The sequence below is a fragment of the Aspergillus versicolor genome, assembly GCF_001890125.1.
Source record: "Aspergillus versicolor CBS 583.65 unplaced genomic scaffold ASPVEscaffold_8, whole genome shotgun sequence".
NCBI lineage: Eukaryota > Fungi > Ascomycota > Eurotiomycetes > Eurotiales > Aspergillaceae > Aspergillus > Aspergillus versicolor.
This window is the reverse complement of record NW_024467531.1, coordinates 387,524-409,836: the sequence shown is the minus strand read 5'-3', so window position 1 is coordinate 409,836 and position 22,313 is coordinate 387,524. Positions and strand designations below refer to the sequence as shown.

Below are 22,313 nucleotides of genomic sequence, written 5' to 3'. Positions count from 1 at the left end.
GTGGGTCTACGCCTCGATGTATAGAAACTGTTGGACAGTCGCAGTGAACTAAGTAGATAATTTTGTGGAGGAAATCAATCCTTTTCTGTTCATTTCGGTCATTGTCTATCACTAAATGCCGTTTATATCATATTGGATCGTCTAAGCGCCCTCCATTTGCAACATGCCGTCCCATTCAGTCCCATTTGCCAGCGGTCCGCCTGCAGCCAGCTCGGCCTCTTCAGCGTTCAACAGTTCATCACCGGCAAAACCCCATCCCATGGCCTCAAGTTCACGGACAAAGAAATCCCGTTCTTCGTCCATAATAACCGCACCCTCATCACCCCCCATAACATGTTTGTATTTTCGTAGATGCCACCAGTGTGTTAGGCCCCGAAGAGCTTGCTCCAGAGGCAGCGCTTCCTCAACTTCCGCATCAATATCGGAGCCAGCCAGCCAGTCATCCCTAAGCTCGGGGCGGCAGTAGAGGTATATAGCTGTAATCACACGCATATTGCCTTGGCGCCATTTGCGACCACAGTATGGAACCTGTGACTTGAAGAGTTTGAGTGTATAGAAACGGAGATAGGGATCGGGTATCTTGAGTCCTTTACGAAGTATGGTGCTAGATTTGTATTGCACGAGAAGGAGGCAACGGTGGGCCTTGTCGCGGGTTATTTTCTGCATAATGTGCAGGTAGTTGATAGCCGAGAAGAAGTTGCGGAAAGAGAATGTTGTGATGGGCTCGTTGGGTGGTGGCGCAGTTGGATACCCCAACTCGTCAACTTCTGGGCGATGGGCCGCCTCTGCAAAGCGTTGTCCAGCCTCGTCCAGACTATCCGCCCGCTTTGGCTCTGGCCTGTGTCGAGCAATAGGAGGGGGTGCTGCATCGTCCTCACTCTCTTGGTCGGAGCCAGTCACGATGTCCGGCGGCTGCTCCGAATGCAAATGACAGAAATGGAAGAAACTATAAACAGTCAGACGGCTGTAAAGGGAATACACCAGAAGTTACATACCCTAGTTCCTCGCGATCCGACCGGAGCGCTACCGCTTGGTCAATCTCCTGGTGGGCGAACATCTTGAGAATCAATGGCAGATAGTTTGAATCGAGTAAGAGTTGTGTCATATACTCGAATTTCAAGATGTCTACCGATAATTAGTCTCTGTGTAAAATGATAAATACCAGTAATAACTTACGCGATCTCTTGAACCACTTGAGCAAGAGTAGAAGTGAACCAGAGATGGCCTTGCCGGTAATTTCTCGCAAGCGAATATTGTCAAGCTCGTCGATGGTGGCATCGCAGTTGAGGTCTTCTGCATCATTGTTGAAGCTGGGTACGCCATTTACACCGTTGAAGCTTTCACTATAACTTTTGTTAAAACCGGCGATACTTTACAAACATATAGATCGCATACCTAGCTGAACCGGGTTGCCCGTTAGCCTGGTTGTTGACGAGAGCGCTCACGTTCGTCAAGACAATCTTCAAGAAAACGATTACCACCGATTGGAGGTGTACAAGTGCGTGCGTCTGTAGCGTTTATTAGAAAATTCCATTGTGGGAACAGAAGAGTATATGCTCACATAGAAAGTCTCAACAGCATCTAGGCGTTTTTGAACCTCGTCGTTATCAGTCTGCCTTTGCCTTGGGACCTCAGACTTGCGCTGTTCTCTTTCCTCCAAAGAGAAGTTTTCCAGGTCGTCCGCAATTTCGCCATTGCTGGCTTCTGCAACGCCAGGGGGCAAGTTGTCATCCGCATACCAGCCACGGTCGTACTTCATAAACTCCTCGCGCTCCTCCCAAAGTTGCCTCATTGCCCTCGGCATTTTGACGTGTGTCGAGAAAAGCTTCCCTGCCTCGATGACGGATGCAGGAACATCGCTGCCATCCCATTTCTTCCCCACGAGTACGTCTTGGATTTCTGCTGCACCCTTTCCTCCAATATCATTGCTAGAATTATCGAGTGGTGGATACATAAACGGGAAGTTCTGGTTTGTTTGGTAATTTTGCTTCTTTCCTGCCTTCCCGCCTGGTCCGATTGGAGATGGTGGAGGCGATGGAGCGGGAGTTGCAATGTGAACCGACTGATGCAGGATGGAGCCATTACCACCAGACACAGATGGCCCGACTCCGGAAAAGAGACCGGTTGAGGAGTATGATCTGCTGGGATGTTGAGGTAGAGGAGGGAGTATTGAGTTATTTTCTAGTTCTAGAGGGATCACGGGGGGCGGCGGGTTATACGCAGGGTATTTAGATGTGATCTCTTGCCGGAAGTTATGATAATCAAGCGGGGATGCAGTAAGAAAGGGTGTTCTTCTCATCGGGTCACTCTTCCCACCTTCGAAGGGTGGCTCCATTGCATCCTTGGCTTGCTTCAGACTGTCGCTACCTCCAAAAAAGAGAAGCGTGCATTTCCAAAACAAAAGGATGATCCTCGTGAGAGGAATATTGGACGTGTCATCCCATCGTAGCCGAGCGATAATCTCAATCAGGAACACCATCAACTCCGGCTCCAGTTTCATGATGCCGTCTTTCAACGGGGTATATTCGGGATCTTGTACTTCCTGCTTGCGTGCCACTTCGACTATCAGGTATAACGCCGTCAGAACCAAGCTTGCCTCCCGTTCTGCAGCAGCGAGCAATGCCGGATTAGTGCTCTCAGGAGTGGTGGCATTTCCTTCTGACGGAGCTGAAACACGAAGCCTTTCAAATGCTCGTAAGAAGCACCCGTATAGTGATTGAAGCCCGGCGCACTCATGAACGAGTTTTGCGTTATTCTCAATCCACTGCAGCTGAAGAGACCTGGTTTTAGCCTTCTCTGCGGACACGGCAGAACCTTCAGGATAGCTTGGTGCGCTCTTTCCAGCCGTGACGCTCCAAACCCCTGTCACGGCATAGCACACGATTTCCAACGCCTCAACGCGGACCATGATGTCACTATCCTGCAAGTTATCGAGTACTTCACTTAGAAACAGCTTTTGCATCTCGTTGGGGCCATCAAGCCAAGAAGTACGGGGAGAAAGAGAAGGCTGGTTCTCGCAAAATGAGCCCCACGTACGTTCAAAGGAAGATTTCATACCAAGAAGCATAGCTCGATCGAACTCGCTGTACTGGAACCATTCCTCAATCTCCTCGGAGAAAGGTTGAGTGTCTGAATACTCAAATGCATAAGCAGGCTGTTCGGCCTTGGGCATCTCCTGAACAAGCTGCCTCAATTGGGCTAGGCTTAGCGAGTTCGGAGCCGCATCGAGATTGTGTTGAGCAGGAGCCGGTGGCGGAGGCTGACGCGGAGGCGGAGGAGCTGCAGAATTTCGATGCAGCTCAGGACGCCTCGGTATATTGGATACTTGCTCTTGTGGCTCGCCTGCCGACGCATGCGCAGCCTTCTCCTGTCGTAGAACTTCCCCAACTTCTTCCATCATTTGGTCATCAGGAACAGGACTGATATCCGTTCCGGTTTGATCCACTTCATCCGCCTTGACTATGTGATGCTGCTCCATGGAAACATCTCCAGAAGCAGCGGCTTCATCCATAATGAAGCCAGCTGTATGTTTTGAAAGGTGATATCAAAGATAGGACGGGTATCAACAACAAGAGGAATTAATAAGTGTTGAAGGGCTAAAATAAGTGCCTCAAATGTTCAATTATTATCAAACATGTGAGTAGGACACTCCAGGTGTGACATGTTACTCGACCAAAGCAAGGGAAGACATGGTGTTCTGGATTGAGCTTGAGCCAGGAACGAAGCCTTCCCCGGTCCTGAAAGTTGTGGATCGGCGGGCGAGACCCCACCACGTGATCTTATCTCGATTACTAATGACGGTTGCTGCACTTTCCTAATCGGGAACTATATAGGCATCGGACTGTGTAGTGTAGTGTTTTTTTGTGTGTACCCATTAATACAAACCTGAAGCTGCAACTGAAAGATGGACGTTTATTTGCTGCAATTGAACTTTTAAACCCCCGCCTCTTCTCTAAACTGCTGCCCATTGATGAATTCACAACGACTGAACAACTTCGACCAGGAAACTGCCTTCTCTGCCTCACTCAATGTACTTGGGTCTGTCCTAGGTATTTTGTTCACAGTTACTGGCACAGATCCATGGTGACCACCAAACACCTGGAGTGTGATTTTATCAGGACCATCATTCGATGATGACGCTCTCTTTGATGCGTTCTTCGAGAAGGCAGGCGGCCAGGAGTTAACACCACTGTCCTCTCCATCCAGTGTAATCCCATAGATGAACCGGATAATCGTATGACTGAATTTTCCACCTAAGCTAAGCTGGCTCTCTGAATTATCACATCCACCGCCTAGGTTGTCGTTGTTGAACAGGTATGGTATATCGCTGAGATGCGAAACACGCCACATGGGCACGCCCATTGCTCTGAAGGCTGGAGTATACCTAGTTTCATTAAACTCGTAAAGTCGCACCTGTGATTTGTCCACACCTCCTTGCTGGACGTACTGGTAGGTAATGTCTAGCACTGGACAAGTGAACCAGATGTCGCGGTTCATCTGAGCGGCGCGATAGTATTGCGGGGAGATTTTACCGTCGTATTCGGGTCTTACCATGTGTTCAAAGTCTGTTAGGGGATAGAGCTGAAGGAGTTTCTCTTTCGTAGACTCCGACAGATTGTGAAGCCAAAGCCCGAAAGTACCGAGAACTTCCTCATCTGTCGAAGTAGATGGCGGTGCGTACCAAGCGCCATCATTCGTCACCCAGGAAGCAATTAGTGGAATCCCTTTGGTAAATTTGCCGGCGCGTGCTAGCCTTGAGGGCCGGTCTCGAATAAAGTCGTTATCTATGGTTGGGTAGAAATAGCCTTCTCCAAATGCTGGTCGGGCTGTCCGAGCAGCGGCAACGGAGAGATTAGTTAACACTTCGAAAGGAGCGTCTCGGAGACACTTTAACATTTGGAGCTCCTGGCCATGGCCATCACTGACGCATCCCACTTGTTGGGCAATGGCAGCTGTGTTATTAGCAACCAGGTCCGGATGACTGTTGAAGTTTACTCCCGGACTGCCTGACATCATGCTGGAGGTGGATGTCAGCATACAATGGATTAAATGGTTACACCTGCGGTCTACTCACACTGCCTGTTGAAATGGGACACTCTTTTCTCCGCCAAATGCCATTAGTTGCAGTCCGATGTCAGCAGCTCCCACGCTTTGCCCAACAACAGTAACTAGAAGGAATCTTGTCAGCCCTTGAACACTGAGAATGGATGAAAATTGTACCTCTTTCAGGGTCACCGCCGAAAGCCCCAATATTGTCACGAATCCCTGATTGATTAACGATGTCAGTATTGTGCGTCAGAATCAGCATTGGATATCACTCCATACACTCGAGAGCGGCGCGTTGATCACGCAGTCCGACATTCGTTTCCTTTCTCTCAATCAACGTTTTACTAGTCGCAAAACCGAAAACTGGATAAGAAATTAGCAACCAGCTTCTCAGAGCAAGCCTAGTTCAGCATATGTTCTTACGGCCCAGGCGGTAATTGATCCCAACATAAATCATCGGCCGCCCATCAGCCACAGATTGCTTCACCAAGCCGTCTGGCTTGTACAAGATCTCAGAAGCCGAGCCCAAAACATGGCCACCTTTTGATCATCAGTATGTTCTTCTATGGCTTGTTCCCAGGCAAGTGCCATACCTCCGTGAAGCCATGCCATCACCGGGAGCTTTGCATCGCTCTTAGTTCCCCTTGGCCTCGCAATACGCAGACTCAGACAATCCTCGCTAATATTGGTGACTCGGCTTGTAAACGGCAGTACATCACCAGTCCCCTGAGGACACCATGCACCAGCCTTGGTAGCATCGATGACAGAGTCCCTTTGTGGCCTCGTTGGAATCGGCGAAGCAAAGCGTCGGTGTCCGGTTGGTGCCTCCGCATAGAAAATATTCTGAAAATGCTCGATATCAGATGACCGGGTGCCTTTGTAGGTGATTTCCCGTGTCGCGTCCACGGCGGTAGGGCTCTTTAGTTGGAGGTATACTGCGACGAAGCAAACCTGGACGGCGAACAAAACCGCCAGTTTTGTCAGGCTGATCATGATGATCGCTTTGCCAAGGGTATAAGTATACCAAGCGGGTTTTATAACTCCCTTATGTCCTTTTGTCTAATTTTGGAGGTTAAGAGATGAAAAAATGGGTATGTAAGCAAGATAGATAGGGCGACGGATGGGGCGGATGAGACAGCTCACTGTATGACGAACCTTAATGCAGCCTGGACCTTCCAAGTGGACAACACCCAAGTTCTTTGCTGCTGACACGCCCCTCGTTGGTCTTCTTTCTTGCCGAATTTCCCGAACAGTTCTCTGATCATTTCGGGATTGTCATGGTTGATGTCGGGCTGCGAAGAGCCTTGCCGCGGATCCGTCAGCGACCCAGCGTCAGCGGTGGCTGACTGCAGCTGGCTATAATTCCTGTCCAAGATGCTCTTAGAGAATTTGCACTTGGAAAACTGCAGGACTTTATAGGAAATTGAATCCGTGGCTGGTTTTGTTGTTGTTTTGATTCACTGTACTTTGGAGCTTTGCTATGGCAGCCCTGACGCATATTATCCTGCTGTCAGCCTGCCAACTTGGAAGATGTGCTATATAAATAAGCTAGGGAAATTGTTCGCAATTACGAAATGGTCTAGATCAGAGTCTACTAATAATTGCACACCGGCTTGTCTCGACGGTGTGCATGGGCCTCAACGACCATTTGCAAGAAATCTCGACCACCAGGATTATTGGCAAATCACATTGCCTTGCTACGGAGATCCCAGTAACCCATCTTCAGCTTGGTGAGCGTTGGTTTCGGGAGGTTACAGACCAGAGGTCGAGCTGCTTGGTTTCGAAAGCATACCGAGAAAGGATCCCAAGTTAGCAACAGACAACTTAATAAGGAACCTCATACTGGCCCCAGAAAACTGGACCAGCAGACCATGCTCCAGATGAAAGCTCGTTAAACTCATGAAATGAGTATCTATTTCCTGGTAATAATGGAAAAACTGTTGAAAGCTTTCTCTAGCATCAATAATTCCGTTTGTTATCTGAAGCCAGGACAACGCAGCAAAACCCAAACGAATCGATATTATGCCAGTTCCCGAGACATCTCAAAATTATGAAAATGATGCTCTATGGTCGTTTTCGTATCTCTGGTGTATTTAGACAGGACCTTCTCCGGCGTAGTTCTTCTTTCCATAACCATCCCTTTGCATTTCCTTCATCCTCTATCGTTGCAACTACCACCCCTCTATCATCATGAGGATCCTATGCAGAACCAGACCAAAAGACGCAGACCTCCCCAATGATGCCGAAAAGTCAAGACCCCTCCCCGTCCAAGTCTCTCCAGGAGAAGCACGAAACCGCCAGTACTACACCAAGTACACCAACAGGCTCAACTACATAACCCTCACCATGGTCTTGGTAACCGTCATCCTAGACATCATAACAATTGTCCGCTCTTCCAGAAAATGCAATCGACCCGGCCTCCCCGTACGCGCATCTCCACCGCACCCGCGAAGAGCCCTACATCCAGATAACAGACTACGCATCCCCAAACAACAACACGCTCCAAGACGCACTCTGGGACGCTATCAACATCGATGACGGCATCGTCGCGCTCTCAGACATATACGCATCCAAGCACGACCTCCCCACCGCGCAGCTGCGATTTCCCTGGGACTTAACAAAGGGAGTCTACGTCCTGCACGGATTCCACAACCTGTACTGTGTGAAGACCATCCATGCCTCGCTGTCTGAGTTCCGAGCCGGTAAGCCGCAGTCGAGTTCGTGGGGTCATGTCTCGTACTGCCTGGACGCGCTGAGGCGTCAGGTCCTGTGTGATGCAGATGATACGCCGAGGGCGACGGAGAGACGGGATGATACTGGTGGGGAGGACAGACAGAAGAGGAAGTGTAGGGATTGGGATGGGCTGGTGCAGTTTGCGAGGGAGAATACGGCTTGTTATCGACAGCCTGGCGGTGGTGGTAATGGTGGTGATGATGGGAAGTCGGTGTTAGAGAGGTTCAAGCACTGTCCGCAGGGGAGTGGGTATGTGGTTGATGATAGCTATGTGTCGAATGATACTAGTTTTGTTGGCTTGCCCGGAGAGCCCATTGTGCAGGGGGTGGTTTAGGTACCACTGTACTATTGTACAGGTGTGAGTAAATGGTGTTCTGGGGGGGCAGAGTAAGATGATACTTGCTATCTATCGAGTTTAGCCTAGAATATATGTGCATATCGCCAATACCCCTAGTCTGCAATGTATTGATCTAGTTTGGTTTAAAGGAATACAGGCATAGCATCTACTCCCGAATCCAATTATGCATTTCATGATTCATGTCAACCTTGTCACTTCTGGGAAGGCCAGAGACGAGACTGATGACGTCCTTCTCTCCAAAACTGCCGTCAGCAATCGAATTTGTCTTTGGTAATGATATATTCAACATGCAAATGTACATGTGCTCAATGCTTAGCGAGAAACATGGGTATCGAGTGTGTTTATCAAGTCGGCGTGAAAGACGATAGACATCGTCAGTCTAACTTCGATGTATGGCCGCCGTTCTCGCTTCGTTTTACTTTGTGCTTTGCTTCCCATCGCTGCCATCCGGCTTCTGCAAGGTCTTCACTCACGACCAAATCCCGCAGTCGAAAACACCTAGCTACCGAGTGATCCAGCCCCCAATCAATCCAGCCGTAGCTTCGCAAAAATCCAGTAAAGATGAACCAAGCCAGCGCATATACAACTCCAACAGCACCTCCCGCAAGAACTTGGCGAGGAGTGTGATAGGTCAAATATATACGACTAACGGCCACTGCGATAGCACCGAGAGATATTCCAATTGAAGCGATTATGCGGAAGATGATCCCCTTATTCTGATGGTTTGGCGAGTGGCGAAACATAAGGAATAAACCCATATATACAGCGAAGAATGCGACAAACTGTGCGTGGGATGACGGCATTCCGTAGCCTTTTCCAAACATTTCTGTCCGAGCCAATTGTTGTTAGTGTCGTTTCCGGCATAATACCGCCAGCTCTGGCCCACATACCTTTTGGCCGCTCTTCCTTGATAATCCGCTTGAGCGCAAAGTTCAGAGCCTCACAAGCCAGTTGCCCAGCAAACATTAAGCCCACCTCTACCTCCCGCGTCGCCCAGACAAGTGTGACGTAGACCACGCATAGCGCTTGCGGTACAAGAGCCAGCCACGCGGAGAGAAATGAAAGAGGATCCTCGGGATTCTGTCATCGGTACGGACCCTTGATAAGTTTCTCATTCCGCATCTGAACTCGATGTTGATTCATAGCGGAGGAACTCACATAATGGACATGGGTCAGGGACAAGGAAGCGAGTGGCGGCTCTTTCCCCATGATTGTGTTTATAAATAATCTCTCACAAAGATTACCGGGGGTGTTAGGTATGTCTCCAAGCAAATATAAGTAGTATACAGGCGACGTCCGCCTGTTGACCGCCGCGGAGGTTCTTGTTGACAATCAAGGTGATAAGAGTACCCCGTACAGTCTCGGAGGTGGTTTGTCCGGGCCGAAAAACTGTCGCTGCTATAGTCAGTCAGCGTTGACCTTAAAAGCGGCGGGCGGAATGAGGGGGAGGGGAAGTTGCAGCCTCAGGCCAGAATCGATAACGAATCGCTTCACAGACTCGCAAAGAAGAAATTATCTGCAAGACGCGAATAAGATTCGTTCTCTAAAATTAATCAGACGATCATCAAGTGAAATCTAAACACGATGAAGAATCTCAACCCATAGTCCTCGCTGTTCTCGACTGGGCACCAAAGACTGCCTGATGCCCATCAAAATTGCAATTGAATCCCCACAATCACAGCCATCCAACACGTCCATTTCATCGCATCCTTCACCCCAACTCTTGTCTTGTCTTCTCTTCTTCCCTCTATTTTCTGTGCTGTATCTTGACTTCTCGACTCAAGCCCTACGCCAACTCATCCTTGAAACTCCCACGCTTATTTCGGGCCAAAAACAATGACGCACTTTCTCTCTTCACGTCTACAACCAACTTTCTCGTTTCCATCTGCCTCAGCATCCTCAAACCCTTTCCAAGTTGCCAGACGGTCTTCTTTGCTTTCTGACTATCCACCGCGGCCTGTTCGTATCCCTGTCCTGCCCTTGACCGGAACCCCTGCTGCTTCCCTAACTCCGATTCCTGATCGTCTCTCCCATCCAGACTGCCTGACCCACCTGTATACCTACTTTTCTTCACGCTATTCGCCTTTTTTCCGCCACCGCAGGGCTGCTTCTAGAACTATATCACCTCCAGGATATTTTCTTCTTTTTTCTATCTTTTCCCCTGGACGCAACTGCCCGCTTCCCGCTTCACTGCCGAGTTTATGACGATCTATTATCGCTGTGTCCTTGAACCTCTGCACTCGCTTTTATACACCCCAGGAAAAGAAAAAGAAGTAAAAGAGGGATATTTATAAGGGGACCAGTATTCTCGGGGAGCTGCTGGGTAATTTATATCGGAGTCTACTATGTTTGTCTTCATTGCTCATCATTGATCAGCCCACCTCGCCACTCTGCTTCTGGCCCCAAAACCGATCGAGGACCTGCAACTCTCAACCCTCCGTGTCCGTCTTGATGGTTTTAGCTGTCACTATGGAGTCGGAGACTTCTTTCGACGATGAACGATATGAAGAACTCTCATCCATTGCGGCCATTTTCCCAGAAATCAAGACCGACTCGACATCCGCATACCGGGTCTCCCTCGATATACCGGTAAAACCGACGACACCTCTAAATGTCTGTTTCTATCAACACCCGGAAGTCGGCTTTCCTGCGGTTCTCACCCCTCCGACCTCCCTCGATGCTAACGAAGTCGGCCTTGGCTCCAAAGCTAAACTAGGCAACGATCACTCAACCGCGGACAACGAAAGGGACGTACATGTTCTTGCTCATTTGCCGCCTCTCAGTCTTGAGATTGAACTCCCGGAAGGATATCCCTCAACCAAGCCTCCTGTATTTAAACTCAGCACCAACCCGCAATGGCTGCCTTTATGGGCCGTTTCAAAACTCTTGGACGATGGTACACGCCTTTGGGAAGAAAGTGGCCGGTCTCTCGTCATCTACACCTATATAGACCATCTTCAACAATTGGCAGAAACGGCATTTGGCATAGACGAAGCGTCGGGTGGCGAAGTACGGCTTGCGAGGGAGCTCAAGATTGCTTTGCTTGATTTTAATAACAAAGCAGAGCGCGAGAAGTTCGAGCACGAAACTTTCGAATGTGGGATTTGCCTTGAGCCAAAAAAAGGAACGAATTGTCACCGTCTGATGCTTTGCTCACATGTTTTCTGCGTGTCTTGTTTGCAGGACTTTTACAATACCTGCATTTCCGAAGGAGATGTTGAAGGCGTAAAGTGTCTGGCTCCTGACTGTGGTCAAGAACAAAATACGTTACCGGGCCAAACGAAAACGCACAAAAAACGGGATCGAACGCTCAGCCCATCAGAATTACTGCAAATACCCCTTGAACAAGAAACCGTTCAACGCTATGTTTTTTTGAAACGGAAACGGAAGCTTGAAGCTGACAAGACGACTGTTTACTGCCCTCGGAAATGGTGCCAGGGCGCGGCGCGGTCAAAGAAACATCCTAAGCCGACTGATCCCATGGCAGACGACTTGGAGGGTTCGGATGAAGAAACAGAGGGTCTTGTCTTCGACCCCCTCGGGGATGAAAGTCAACTACCTCCTATGGCCGACCGTCTAGCTATTTGTGAGGATTGCAATTACGCCTTTTGCTGCGTGTGTAAGAAAGGTTGGCATGGAGAACTTATGCGGTGCTTCCCTCGACGACAAGCGGAGTTGTCGGCCGAGGAGAGGGCAACCGAGAATTATCTCAGGCTATACACATCTGCCTGCCCAACATGCGATGCTCCGTGCCAGAAGCGTTTGGGTTGCAATCATATGAAGTGCTTCAAGTGCGATACGCACTTCTGTTACCTCTGCTCTGCTTGGCTTTCAGAGACAAATCCATACCACCACTTCAACGACCTTACTAGCGCCTGCTTTAATCGACTATGGGATCTGGAAGGTGGCGACGGTGTCGATCCTGAAGGAGCCGAAGCTCTGCACCGAGTTCCTGATGCTCTACTTTTCGACGACAGCAGCGACGACGAGGATCAACATCCGTGGGGGGTGAACAATGGACCTGCAAGACAGCCTCCACCTCCGGCTCCAGTGCCCCCACGAGTCAACCATGTCGGTATTGGGAATCCCGAAATAGGGCGTAACGCCAACGGTCTCGATGCCGCGGGTCGAGCAGCTGCAGCCGAACGACAAGCTCAAGCTCGAGCGATGGCAGAGATCAGGGCTGGCAGGGGACCTGAGCGAGCTGAACAAGCTGTTGTCCCACGCGCAGGCCTCCAGCGGTTTCTCGACCTCGTCCAAAACGATCGGGAAGACGAGTGGGACAGCGACGAACTAGAAGATGGTTTTTAAACCCTCCGCCGCCACTTGTTCATCTACAACCTCTGTCTATTATATTACGATCCTATTTAAGCGCATGCATCTCACCAACAATTTACGATTTCACGATCAAATCACGACCATAAAACAGTTTTCGGGGCAACCTTCTAACTATGATATCTCTACCCAAGGGCGGATTTGTTTTTGTGTGTTTTTTTTTTTTTTTTTTTTGCGCGTTTTCCTTTTTATCATTTTGCATTTGTATTAGCGGTTGATCATGATCTTGATGACTATCTCCATTGATCTAGCGTTGCTTCTATCGAACTCTTTTTTTTCGTCCTGTACAAGATGTTGCAGTTGCTCTGTATTCGGATAGGTACCTGGTCTTTATGTCTTGCCTGGTTCGTATAATTTTCTAGCATGTACAGCATAGCATCATTATGTTCCTTACGTTTTCAGTGATTTTAAAATTCCGATCTTATAGTAGTTGAGTTGTTTGGGTTAGCTTAATCTATAACCTAATAAAGGTGATGAGCTGCTCTTGGCTTGATTCAACATTGATCTATCTCAACGATACCTAGCATATCGGCCAAGAACGTGACCTTTTTTTAAGGCACCACGGAATATATTCATACATCAAAATAAACACGAGCTAATCCATCTTGCAATGCTGCCATCAAGTAGCAAACTGTATATAAACAACTTTATAAACGGAGGCGAAACCACAGATATCCACCCCATTACCTTCTAACTCCCAGAGCAAAGAGGGGGAAAAAGAAAAAAAAGTCAAAGAATAAGGTACTCATCCTCTCCACCAGCCCCATTAGCACCATCGCCAATAGTGCTCCCGCCAGAAGACGAGGCATTCCAGGTATACCAGAATTCATAACTCATCATTGTATGGTCTGCGTACATGAGCAGGAGTCTATATCGACGAGACGGATTCCAGCCTCGCCAACTTTCCTCAGGTTGGTAGGCACTAGTTGCGCGTGCGTGGCACTCTGGAACGGTTAGACGGTTGGCCTGGGGGTGAGGCGTTCGGTCATTGTTTTCCATCTTGCTGTGAGTGGTATCGTTACTACCATCAACGTCAATGTCCCCTGAGATACTGGTTGGTGTGGGCGAGGAAATATTATCTGTAGCGTCTTTATACTGGAATAGGAGATTGCCGATATCGTTACCGCTACCGTCGGCCTCTGGGTTCCGCGGGATATATGGCACATCGGGGGGTATTTCGAATCCCTGCATGGGGCTGACACTCATTCCTAGGAGGCGGACGAGAGGGCGTTCGCCGTATTTCTCTTGGCTTTCGAAAGGGACAATCCAGTCTACTCGGAAGGACCGGCCGGTAGCTCTGGACTCGGTGAGCGAGATGATGGCTGCGCGTCCCTTTTGGGAGGCGGCAACAACGATGCCATGTTCCGGGATGTATTTAATCATGTTGAAGCGGTCGAGCCCGCGGATTGAAATTATAGGATGGGTGAGGCGCTGAGAGAGTGGGCCGCTGCAGAGAACGCTAGCTGCCATGGCAAATGGATGGGGAATAAGATGGATGTCTGTGTGGGAAAAGTGGAGGATAGGGAAGTCTGCGTTGGCCGGAGCTAGATGTGGAAAGATGGATTAGCTTTTGGGTTTATATACCGGCCACGGCTGGTGGGCTAAGGAAAAGGTAGTTAACGTACGATCAAGGGTTTGGTAAGCATATCCATCTTCTTCGGATGCGTCCTCGCTGTGGGAAGTATTGTCATCATCTGCATCAACCATTCCTTGATTCTCAAGGTAGTCCATATCATCATTCTCATCCTCATCCGAGCCATGGGCCAGATTCTCGCCAAGTAGAGCTTCCACTTCATGGACATCGCCACCTAAAGCTTCAAGAAGGGCGAATTGAAGGAATTCGGGCGTAGTCAACGGCCCATGTCCAGGAGCACGAAGCTGGCCAGTAGAACCAAAGCCATTAGGGTCGACGAGAGCCTGCAGGAGCTCGTGATGATCTGTGGCCTGCTGGTTGTCTGCTGGATCTTGGTCTGTGTTGGGAGTATTATCCTCCCTCGTGCTGTCTGCGTAAAAAGAGCCATCTACAGCCTGCTGACTTAGTTGATCTGGAGATTCACCAGAGCGAAAATCCCCTGTAAATTCATTTCTCTGCGTATCATGCTTTTCTTGCATGTCAATGCTCCCAGAAATACGGCAATCTGCTCCAAAGAAATCGGGCAGCAGCATTTCCTCAGGCTCGGCTTTAACAGCAGGCGGAAAGTGGTTATAGAGGCGTGATGTATCTGGAAGTCTGTTGGTAAGACTCGTCAAATCAAGGATATTTTGCTCGTCCCTCAGGCGCCGCTGTGGTTTACCACCACACGCCTGTTCCTCAGAATCCACTAGATGGAATGTGCGCGGGTCGAGGGCTATTACTGACCACCCGCGATCGTTGCTACGTTCATCAGTATGGAGGATTGGACAAAAATCAAAGGCCAAAACTCACCCCCAATGGTAGTCCATGGAAGTACTCAGAGCCGCTCTATTAAGTTGCATTTTGTTGAAGGGCCCAAGACTTTCCCAAATTTTCCAAACCACCACCCTATTCTCAATATCAGTACTCACCATCCATACTCCATTAGGGTCGAAGTCTGAATTGAGAAACCCGACAGCTGGTATATTAGTGAAATGGCCAGTGTACGTCAGCTTGATATTTCGGGTGCGATGCTTCTCCGGCATCAAATGTCGTATTTGCGTGAGCTGATCTTGGGTCCGGATATGTAGCCAGGTTTGACTATATTCAGTGAACTCATTGTCCTCCTCTAACTCATTAAATGAACCATCGCCATTTTCTGCTGTTGAATCAACGAGGGCAAAGGCAAAAACGGTCACAAGTCCCGTATTCGCGGACACCGCAATCAAGCGAGCGAACTTGTGGATGGCTAAACCCCAGGCACTTTCGCCAACAAACTCGATGAAGAAAGGGTCCACTTCTGCTCCGTCCAAAGGCTTGACCTTCCCATTATCTACGCCTCTTTTCAGAGCTGAGAAGATAGCCTCAACACGGTAACCACAAATGTTACCCGAATCGGTGACTAATAACAAAACCTCTTCGCGGCCCAGGTCGTCCACGAGGATACTGTTAATCTCATGAGGGGATGTTGGCTCAATATAGCCCTCGGCATAAGGTTCTTTCATGACAGGCGTTATGATCATCTCAGGCTTAATGCCCAATCTCTGTGAAGCCCCGGAGGGCTCCCACACATAGATTTGGTTGCTGCATGCAACAAACAATAGATTGCGCCGCTGAGAGAGTGCGGTCTAATAAGTTTGTTAGAACAGTACAAAGCAGTCAAGCGTTGAATTAATTTGTATTTACCAGATTGCAGCGCCAGTGAGAGATCCGAGGAGGAGAAATATCTTCGGCTCTGTTGCCTCAATCAGTTTTTTGGTGTTGGTCAAAGTTGTAGCAGAAAACGTACGAAGGATACTGCGCATAATGTCAGCAAATTGGTGGGTACAATGTTATCTAGAAGGTCCATAGTGGTCACATACCCGTTCATCTCCTTTTTCAACGTTCAGTGGTCTCAGCTGAAGGCCTTCACTGTAACGGTTTTTCTGGCCATTTGCTTCGCGGGCGTGGTTGTTGAACGCCATCTTCAACAGTTACAGCCCTCCGGGTGGTAAAACTGGCCACCGAAAATCAATAACGAAGCAGACTGTTGCAGAATTAAAAAGAGTTCATGGAGAGAACCGAGAAAAATGTGTTCGACAATGATCGGAAGGAGCCAGTATATGTATCAGATCCGGAACTGCGTCGCACGGACTGGGAAGACTGTCACTCTGTAATTCACCTGCGATGCACATCTTTAGACACCCCTCATTAAATACAAAGGAAGACGGGCGGTGCCTTCAAGTTCGTCGGAATATAGGGCTGATCGGAGTGGTGGCATGAGGGGAACAGTGAAGTCATCCAAATATGAGGTAATCAGGGCCTCAGGCACCAATGCGCACGTGCCACATCCAGGTGCCTCCAACCCCAAGCTGGAGCTCAGTTGCAATTTGCAAACGCCAACTTCACTGGAAAGCCACCTGAAAGGTACATTTACGGCCATAATGGATCTTGTCGCCGGTGTTCGCAAGGAAGGCAGCCGGTATGTCATGTTTCTCATTCTATTGTACCGTCCGCAATGTATTGACTAACTGTTGGCTACAGCGGCGGCCGCGGCGACTTCAAATGGTCCGATGTGAAAGACTCTTCGCATCGCGAAAACTACCTCGGTCATTCTCTTATGGCGCCTGTTGGTCGATGGCAACAGGGTAAAGATTTACAATGGTATGCACGTGGGGAAGATGATACCGAGGATGTCGCTAGGAAGGAGCGCGAGGAGCGGCAGCGCGTCAAAGCAGCGGAGGATGAGGCCATGGCGCGAGCTTTGGGTCTTCCGCTGCCATCTCAGAACGCGAACCTGACGCCCCTGGGTGGTGATGAGAACCCACCTGCGGCAATTAACGGAGACCCAACGGAGGAGAAGACAAGAGGTATGGGATATAGTCACCTTGTCAGTATGCAATAGCTAACAGAGACTAGACCGGGATTCGAAAAGTAGCCGAAGGCGAAGGCGCGAACGCACACGGAGTCCTAGGAGGGATCGTGACCGGGAGCGTGGTAGTGACAGAGACCGGGAACGCAGGCACCACCGACGACATGATGAACGCGATCATCGAAGCCACCGCAGCCATAGGCGTAGGTCGAGATCGAGGTCGGCCGATCGGGACAGGGAGCGTCATAGAAGAAGATCACACTCACGGTCGAGGAGCAGAGAAAGAAGCGACAGAGACAGGCACGGAAGACGCCGCGATGATCGACCGAATAGACCACGGGCCGAGGGTTCCCACCACTCACGACATTAAATTTGTTATAAAAGGTAGCCTATGGAGCCAGGCGTTATTTGGATTACATATACTGGAAGACTTTAATGGTCTATATCTATGCTACATTTCTAGCTGGGATTGGATATTTGCAGCTTATAGCTCGTCGTGACCTGTTCTCTCGCTGGCGGGAACTTCAGGCATGGACATCATCTTGACCACCAAACTGGTCCAGCCCGTGAAATGCTGCGTCCTCTGCCCTTTGCCTGTCTCTGGGTTATACTGCTCCCAGGCAAATCCGGTTTCCTTCCACTCCCGGAATACATTCTCAACCAAATTCTTCCGTAGGTTGGTATATGCCGCAGCGGCCCGGCTCTGCTGAGGGCCAGGTGCAAGTGCAATATCCTGCATCAGCACAGTTAGTCTCCCCCAAATCATGAAAGCGGCTCTTAAACTTACATAAAGGTTCTTGAGAATAAGGTAGTTGATGTTCATCCACACCGGGCTTCTCCAGTAGTTCTCGGCAGTGTTGTAGAACTCATCCTGTTTACTGAGACTCCGGATACCGTAATCACTCCAAAGTTCCTCTGGGTCTTCAATCAAATCCAGAACAGCCTTCAAGCGAGGGCTATCCGGGCCCACCATACCTGTCAAGAATGGCGCGATAGAGACATAGCCCTTATGACAGACGTGAACCGACTCTTCGTACTCATCAATGGTAGCATCACAGAAAGTCTGTGCATCTGCATCCCAGTGGAGATCATCAATGTTTCGTTCAATTGCAGTTTCGTAGGTCTTGAACTCCTCCGCATCCTCGGTCTCGCCAAGGGTATCGGCAATGCGGCGTAGCGCCCGGGTCATCATGCCCATCCAGCTAATGAGATCAACATGAAGCTCACCAGGGTGAGGCGGTTGAGCGCGAGGGTAGTCATCAATTCCGGAAGTCAGGATGTGCTGAACAGACCGCCCACGCCAGCGGTATGCCTCCTTGCTCGAAAATGCCTCACGGTCGTACGATTTGATGTCACCATTTTGGGTAGATCTGTACCAAAAATAATGTTTCTTGAGCAATGGATAAATGGATCGAATAAAATCTTCTCCCAGCTCGGGTTTCTTTACGTAGACGGAATGCAGACCCTCATGGTCTTCACGGTAAGTCTGAGCCGACTCTTCTTTAGCATCAAGCTTATCGATGAACGCTTCCAGGACCATGAACAGCGTCGGGGGGTTGGCGTAATGGGGATATTGAACCGTGAACTCGGGTGGGACCTTGCTACGAGCCTCGCTACCCAGGATCTGTTCGCGGGCAATCCAGCCATCTTCATCCATCAAGCTGAACCAACTTTTCACGATCTCGAGTCTGGCGAGAAGTTAGTCGAATGCTATACAAAGAGACCATGAAGTGTAACGCAAGATGCGCGCTACTTACGCAAGATCTGGGTCCCAGTCCAAGACTGGTACAAGGTGGAAACCCTCATCCCATAGGAAGCCACGGGGGAAGAACGGCCGGGATGGAACAGACGTAAAGAGATCCTTTGGTCCCTCCAGCACAGGCTGTGCTCGGGCTCTCGCTTCTTCTGCTTCCTCCCAGAAACCTTCGTTTTCCTCGTCATATTCGGGAGCGGCTGAACGGTCAACGACATCGGTGCCATGGAAGAAACCAATGCCACCAACGAGGTTTGAGAGCATGGACTTGGAAAACTCAATGTACTCTGCTGTGTTGAAAGGGGACTGGGGGGAGAGTATCTTCTTGAATCTCTCGGAAAAGGAGAGCGAAGCGCCCCTGATTTCACTAGTCAAGATCTCAGCTACAGAAAGTTAGTATCATCCTTGCTGTTTATAATATCCCTATAGGCGACTCACAAGTCAGAGGCTTGGGCGAGGAGCCTGATGAGAAAAGCACATCAAACTAGTAATCGTAAGTTCGAGTTCACAGAAACAGTAGCGCACATACCTCAAAAGCGCCACTGAAGACCTTTTGGACAAATTGCATATTGCCATCTCCCGGCGAGTTCCTGATGGTGAACACTTGCGCAGGTGGTGGAGGGCTCTCTGTACCATATTTGCCAATGGTCTCGTCGACTGCCTCCTTCATTTGCGCGAATAGCAGTGCTATATAAAATCAGTACCGAAGTCGAAGATAAATGGAAGGTCGGGGAAACTGACCCTTTGTCTGCCAGGTATGCTCAAGAGGTACTGTCGAACTCGATACCAGGGTACGATCCAATGGCTTATCGTCGTATGAAGCATGGACATGTTCGGGATGTTCATTACTCTTCGGACCTGTAGTCACATCTATCGAGAAGTCCCCCAGGTCTGACGTGTACCCTTTCACTTTGACGTCGCCCTGGAATCCCCTAGGGTCGTCGCTTTCTGTCGAAACATCTAAGCTGCCGAGTCCCTCCAATCCGGCGTAGAAGACGATCGTTGTTGGCTGATCGGGCAACGCATCCTCGCGAGGTACACCCTTCACGCGTGCAGCCCAGCTGCCTCCATGTTGTCCGCCAGGGACTTTGATGAAATCGATGGTCAAGTCGAGCGAGTTTCCGGCGTCATGGATTGTTTCGCGGCCGCCTTTCCGAACGTCGTACTCGTCCCAGCCGTAACCGGCCATTCCTTCATTTTGTTCGCAAGTATGTCTAAAGTCTTCGGGTAGTCAGATTATGTGCGCTTGGGGGCTAATTGAAGTTAATCGTTGTTGACGGGAGCAGCATACTGTCTTGAGCGGTTGCGTAGTTGTCCACCTTTGCCCACATTAAGCCCGCAAAAAGACTATTGGGGACCCGAGGACGAACCCCAAAGTACAGGTTTGGTTTATAAGGGCCCCATAGAAGTGATTGATTGCTCGCTTTGGCAGCCTCGGTCGCTAACGTTGACACATCGTCAGTAGCCTGGCTGGCGAGCACGGCAACCGCACAGAACAGCGGTGTCGAGAGGAGGGAGGTAATTGAGAGATGCATTATTATGCAGACATTAAGAGAAATCCAAAATCCTCATGTGTCGAGGAAGAGCCTGTGAGTGCCGAATGGATAAACAGCTCTAGTTCTCGTTCGGAGGTTGTTGCGGAGGACGCTCTTATCTGGCATCAGGGAGCGCTCAATCAACGCTTGGCTCCGCACTTGGCCCAAGCTCCATTAAGGTACAAAGTATGTGCTAGGTAGTAGTATTGCAAACTGCAAAATTTTTGTCATTCACTTAATTAACTTTCGATAGCATTTTATTTTATAAATCTTCTATGGAATGCTTGCTATATATCTTACAGGAAATTCCTGGGGTCTAAAGAGCCGACATTGGCACTTTTGGCGCGGCCATCAAACACAAACTCACTGATTACCTTCCCCGTACCAGGCGCATTCTGGATACCCCAGCAAGTGTGACCAGCAGCAATATAGAGCCCCTTTGTCCCAGCATGGCCGACAAGTGGACCACCACGGATGGCACTTACGTTTGGCAGGTAGCAAGCCTGGCGTGCCGTAACCTTGCCATCACGGAGCGCATCCGAAACGGCTCCAACCTGGTTGATGATATCATCACATCGCCTTGGATCTACTTCAACATCCGCAGTTGTGCTTGGTAGTGGGACCACTTGATCCCCTTCTCCGCAGGCGTATACAGTATCGTCAGGGCGGGCATAGATCTCGGGCGATGCCACGGTTGGCCGCGACGGGTTGGACGGATCAAAATTTGCGGGGATTTCGATGTTGGTGAATAGTGTGTGTGCACTGGTGGGCCTTGTTGGTCGTATCACAACACTATGTGCGCGCATGGCCGAAATGGGAACTTCAGGTAAGATAGAGCTTGTCCATGGGCCTGCGGCCACAACAACATCGGTAGCGGGGATTGTTTGCGTCTGACCCGTCTCCTTATCGGCATAAGTAACAGATTTGACCGCATCACCGCTGTAGTCAATATCGGAAACAGATCCTAAAATCACCTTGGCCCCCTTCTCCTCTGCAAGTTTGGCAATCGACGTTGTAAAGAGGTAAGGGTGGACCTGCGCAGTTTCGCCAGGATCGCTCATGCTTTCATATCCTCGAACCAGTTCTGGCTCAATCCAATCCAGCTCCTGTGGCGCCTTGGAGGGCTTCAGCTTTCCCATGGCGGCGGCGCTACGTTTCTGAAGCGACACGGAGCTGTCATTATCCCCATCTTTCTTCTCATTGAGTGGGCGACCCCTTGCGATTAGTTGGCCACAACCAACTTCTCTATAGCCCCATCTATCTTTTCCATTGTGTTCCTTGGCAAGTTCCGCGTGGAGCTTGTAGCTCAGTGGTACAATATTGCCGGGGTATGCCCACAGTGCTAGGAGACCTCCCGCTTTTCCTGACGCTCCGCCTGCAATGTCCGATGCTTCGATGAGAGTCACAGTGTGCCGGGATGGGTCAAAAGAAGGGTGTCGCGTTAGGTAATACGCAGAGCAGCATCCAATAATGCCACCACCTGAGAAATATTTGTTAATACGATCACCATTGATTATGTGGGGTAGAGCAGGTAACATGAGGGTCTAAGTTCATACCTACAATGACAATGTCGCGACGGTCGGCTGATGCAGACATCTTTGCGTACTGTGCTATGTGCGAGCTAAGAACACGAAGGGAAGCCACGATGATGAACGGTTGAAAAGTTGAGGTTTGATCATTTGTAGATGGCGGAATTGAAACGGGACCGCATACGTCATTCGAGTCATGTGCATTCTCTCCAATTGCAACATCTCCGAAGAAAAGTGGGCGGGCGCACTGTAGAGCTCAAGAGTCTAACCAATGTTTGAGGATAAAGGAGGGGAAAAAATGCGGCTCGAAGTTAATGATTTAATTAACACAGATGTGATGCATGGCATCGAGGTTAGGAGGTATTCGAGGTCTTGGAGAGATAAGAAGTACACGGGTAGGCAGCATCGACACAAAAGAAAAATATAAAAAATGAAAAGAGATAGAAAAGAAGCCCTAACACCAATAAATGCATGTAATATCGCGTCAATATCGAAACAGACAGCCCCAGTAAATGAAAACCCCATGGAACATGATGGGGAGGTAATAGTAAACAGTAGAAT

General features: G+C 49.5%; 9 protein-coding genes across 9 annotated transcripts; 3 read left to right on the top strand and 6 right to left on the bottom strand.

Moving 5' to 3' along the window:
* Window positions 1-141: 141 nt before the first annotated feature.
* ASPVEDRAFT_86116 (FAR11/STRIP family protein) lies at window positions 142-3,511 on the bottom strand (the record flags this gene model as incomplete). The annotated part of the gene is made up of 5 exons (XM_040817791.1): window positions 142-946; window positions 996-1,125; window positions 1,177-1,343; window positions 1,396-1,508; window positions 1,562-3,511. The coding sequence occupies 5 exons, from the start codon at window positions 3,509-3,511 to the stop codon at window positions 142-144; spliced, it is 3,165 nt and encodes a 1,054-aa protein (XP_040670495.1).
* A 422-nt stretch (window positions 3,512-3,933) lies between these two features.
* On the bottom strand, window positions 3,934-6,039 carry ASPVEDRAFT_31176 (uncharacterized protein; the record flags this gene model as incomplete). Its single annotated transcript, XM_040810434.1, has 6 exons — window positions 3,934-5,017; window positions 5,075-5,168; window positions 5,221-5,265; window positions 5,326-5,409; window positions 5,470-5,586; window positions 5,640-6,039. The coding sequence occupies 6 exons, from the start codon at window positions 6,037-6,039 to the stop codon at window positions 3,934-3,936; spliced, it is 1,824 nt and encodes a 607-aa protein (XP_040670494.1).
* A 1,246-nt stretch (window positions 6,040-7,285) lies between these two features.
* On the top strand, window positions 7,286-8,113 carry ASPVEDRAFT_86114 (uncharacterized protein; the record flags this gene model as incomplete). Its single annotated transcript, XM_040817790.1, has 2 exons — window positions 7,286-7,358; window positions 7,446-8,113. The coding sequence occupies 2 exons, from the start codon at window positions 7,286-7,288 to the stop codon at window positions 8,111-8,113; spliced, it is 741 nt and encodes a 246-aa protein (XP_040670493.1).
* A 398-nt stretch (window positions 8,114-8,511) lies between these two features.
* Window positions 8,512-9,346, bottom strand: ASPVEDRAFT_86113 (phosphatase PAP2 family protein; the record flags this gene model as incomplete). The annotated part of the gene is made up of 3 exons (XM_040817789.1): window positions 8,512-8,963; window positions 9,028-9,217; window positions 9,296-9,346. The coding sequence occupies 3 exons, from the start codon at window positions 9,344-9,346 to the stop codon at window positions 8,512-8,514; spliced, it is 693 nt and encodes a 230-aa protein (XP_040670492.1).
* Window positions 9,347-10,296: 950 nt separating this feature from the next.
* On the top strand, window positions 10,297-12,825 carry ASPVEDRAFT_810393 (RBR-type E3 ubiquitin transferase). Its single transcript, XM_040816966.1, has 2 exons — window positions 10,297-10,460; window positions 10,514-12,825. The coding sequence occupies exon 2, from the start codon at window positions 10,589-10,591 to the stop codon at window positions 12,446-12,448; it is 1,860 nt and encodes a 619-aa protein (XP_040670491.1). The 5' UTR covers window positions 10,297-10,460; window positions 10,514-10,588; the 3' UTR covers window positions 12,449-12,825.
* A 63-nt stretch (window positions 12,826-12,888) lies between these two features.
* ASPVEDRAFT_44262 (uncharacterized protein) lies at window positions 12,889-16,331 on the bottom strand. Its single transcript, XM_040813016.1, has 6 exons — window positions 15,947-16,331; window positions 15,874-15,881; window positions 15,771-15,819; window positions 14,898-15,712; window positions 14,098-14,846; window positions 12,889-14,016 (listed from the first exon to the last, which is right to left on the bottom strand). The coding sequence occupies exons 1-6, from the start codon at window positions 16,046-16,048 to the stop codon at window positions 13,202-13,204; spliced, it is 2,538 nt and encodes an 845-aa protein (XP_040670490.1). The 5' UTR covers window positions 16,049-16,331; the 3' UTR covers window positions 12,889-13,201.
* A 176-nt stretch (window positions 16,332-16,507) lies between these two features.
* On the top strand, window positions 16,508-16,968 carry ASPVEDRAFT_31172 (MMtag domain-containing protein; the record flags this gene model as incomplete). Its single annotated transcript, XM_040810433.1, has 2 exons — window positions 16,508-16,545; window positions 16,608-16,968. 2 exons carry the CDS (start codon window positions 16,508-16,510, stop codon window positions 16,966-16,968), a joined length of 399 nt encoding a protein of 132 aa, XP_040670489.1.
* A 451-nt stretch (window positions 16,969-17,419) lies between these two features.
* On the bottom strand, window positions 17,420-20,223 carry cwh41 (mannosyl-oligosaccharide glucosidase; the record flags this gene model as incomplete). Its single annotated transcript, XM_040807397.1, has 7 exons — window positions 17,420-17,668; window positions 17,723-18,623; window positions 18,693-19,071; window positions 19,127-19,172; window positions 19,218-19,375; window positions 19,430-19,909; window positions 19,980-20,223. 7 exons carry the CDS (start codon window positions 20,221-20,223, stop codon window positions 17,420-17,422), a joined length of 2,457 nt encoding a protein of 818 aa, XP_040670488.1.
* Window positions 20,224-20,519: 296 nt separating this feature from the next.
* On the bottom strand, window positions 20,520-21,819 carry ASPVEDRAFT_86108 (NAD(P)/FAD-dependent oxidoreductase; the record flags this gene model as incomplete). Its single annotated transcript, XM_040817787.1, has 2 exons — window positions 20,520-21,703; window positions 21,780-21,819. The coding sequence occupies 2 exons, from the start codon at window positions 21,817-21,819 to the stop codon at window positions 20,520-20,522; spliced, it is 1,224 nt and encodes a 407-aa protein (XP_040670487.1).
* Between the last annotated feature and the right edge of the window lie 494 nt (window positions 21,820-22,313).

Bases quoted from the DNA above. Each gene is read 5' to 3' on its own strand.
- ASPVEDRAFT_44262 (XM_040813016.1), bottom strand. From the start codon at position 16,048: ATGGCGTTCAACAACCACGCCCGCGAAGCAAATGGCCAGAAAAACCGT. The intron at 15,713-15,770 runs GTAAATACAAAT...CAAACTTATTAG, and splicing joins CTCACTGGCGCTGCAATCTG to ACCGCACTCTCTCAGCGGCG. The intron at 14,847-14,897 runs GTGAGTTTTGGC...TGATGAACGTAG, and splicing joins TCCATGGACTACCATTGGGG to CAACGATCGCGGGTGGTCAG.
- ASPVEDRAFT_810393 (XM_040816966.1), top strand. From the start codon at position 10,589: ATGGTTTTAGCTGTCACTATGGAGTCGGAGACTTCTTTCGACGATGAA.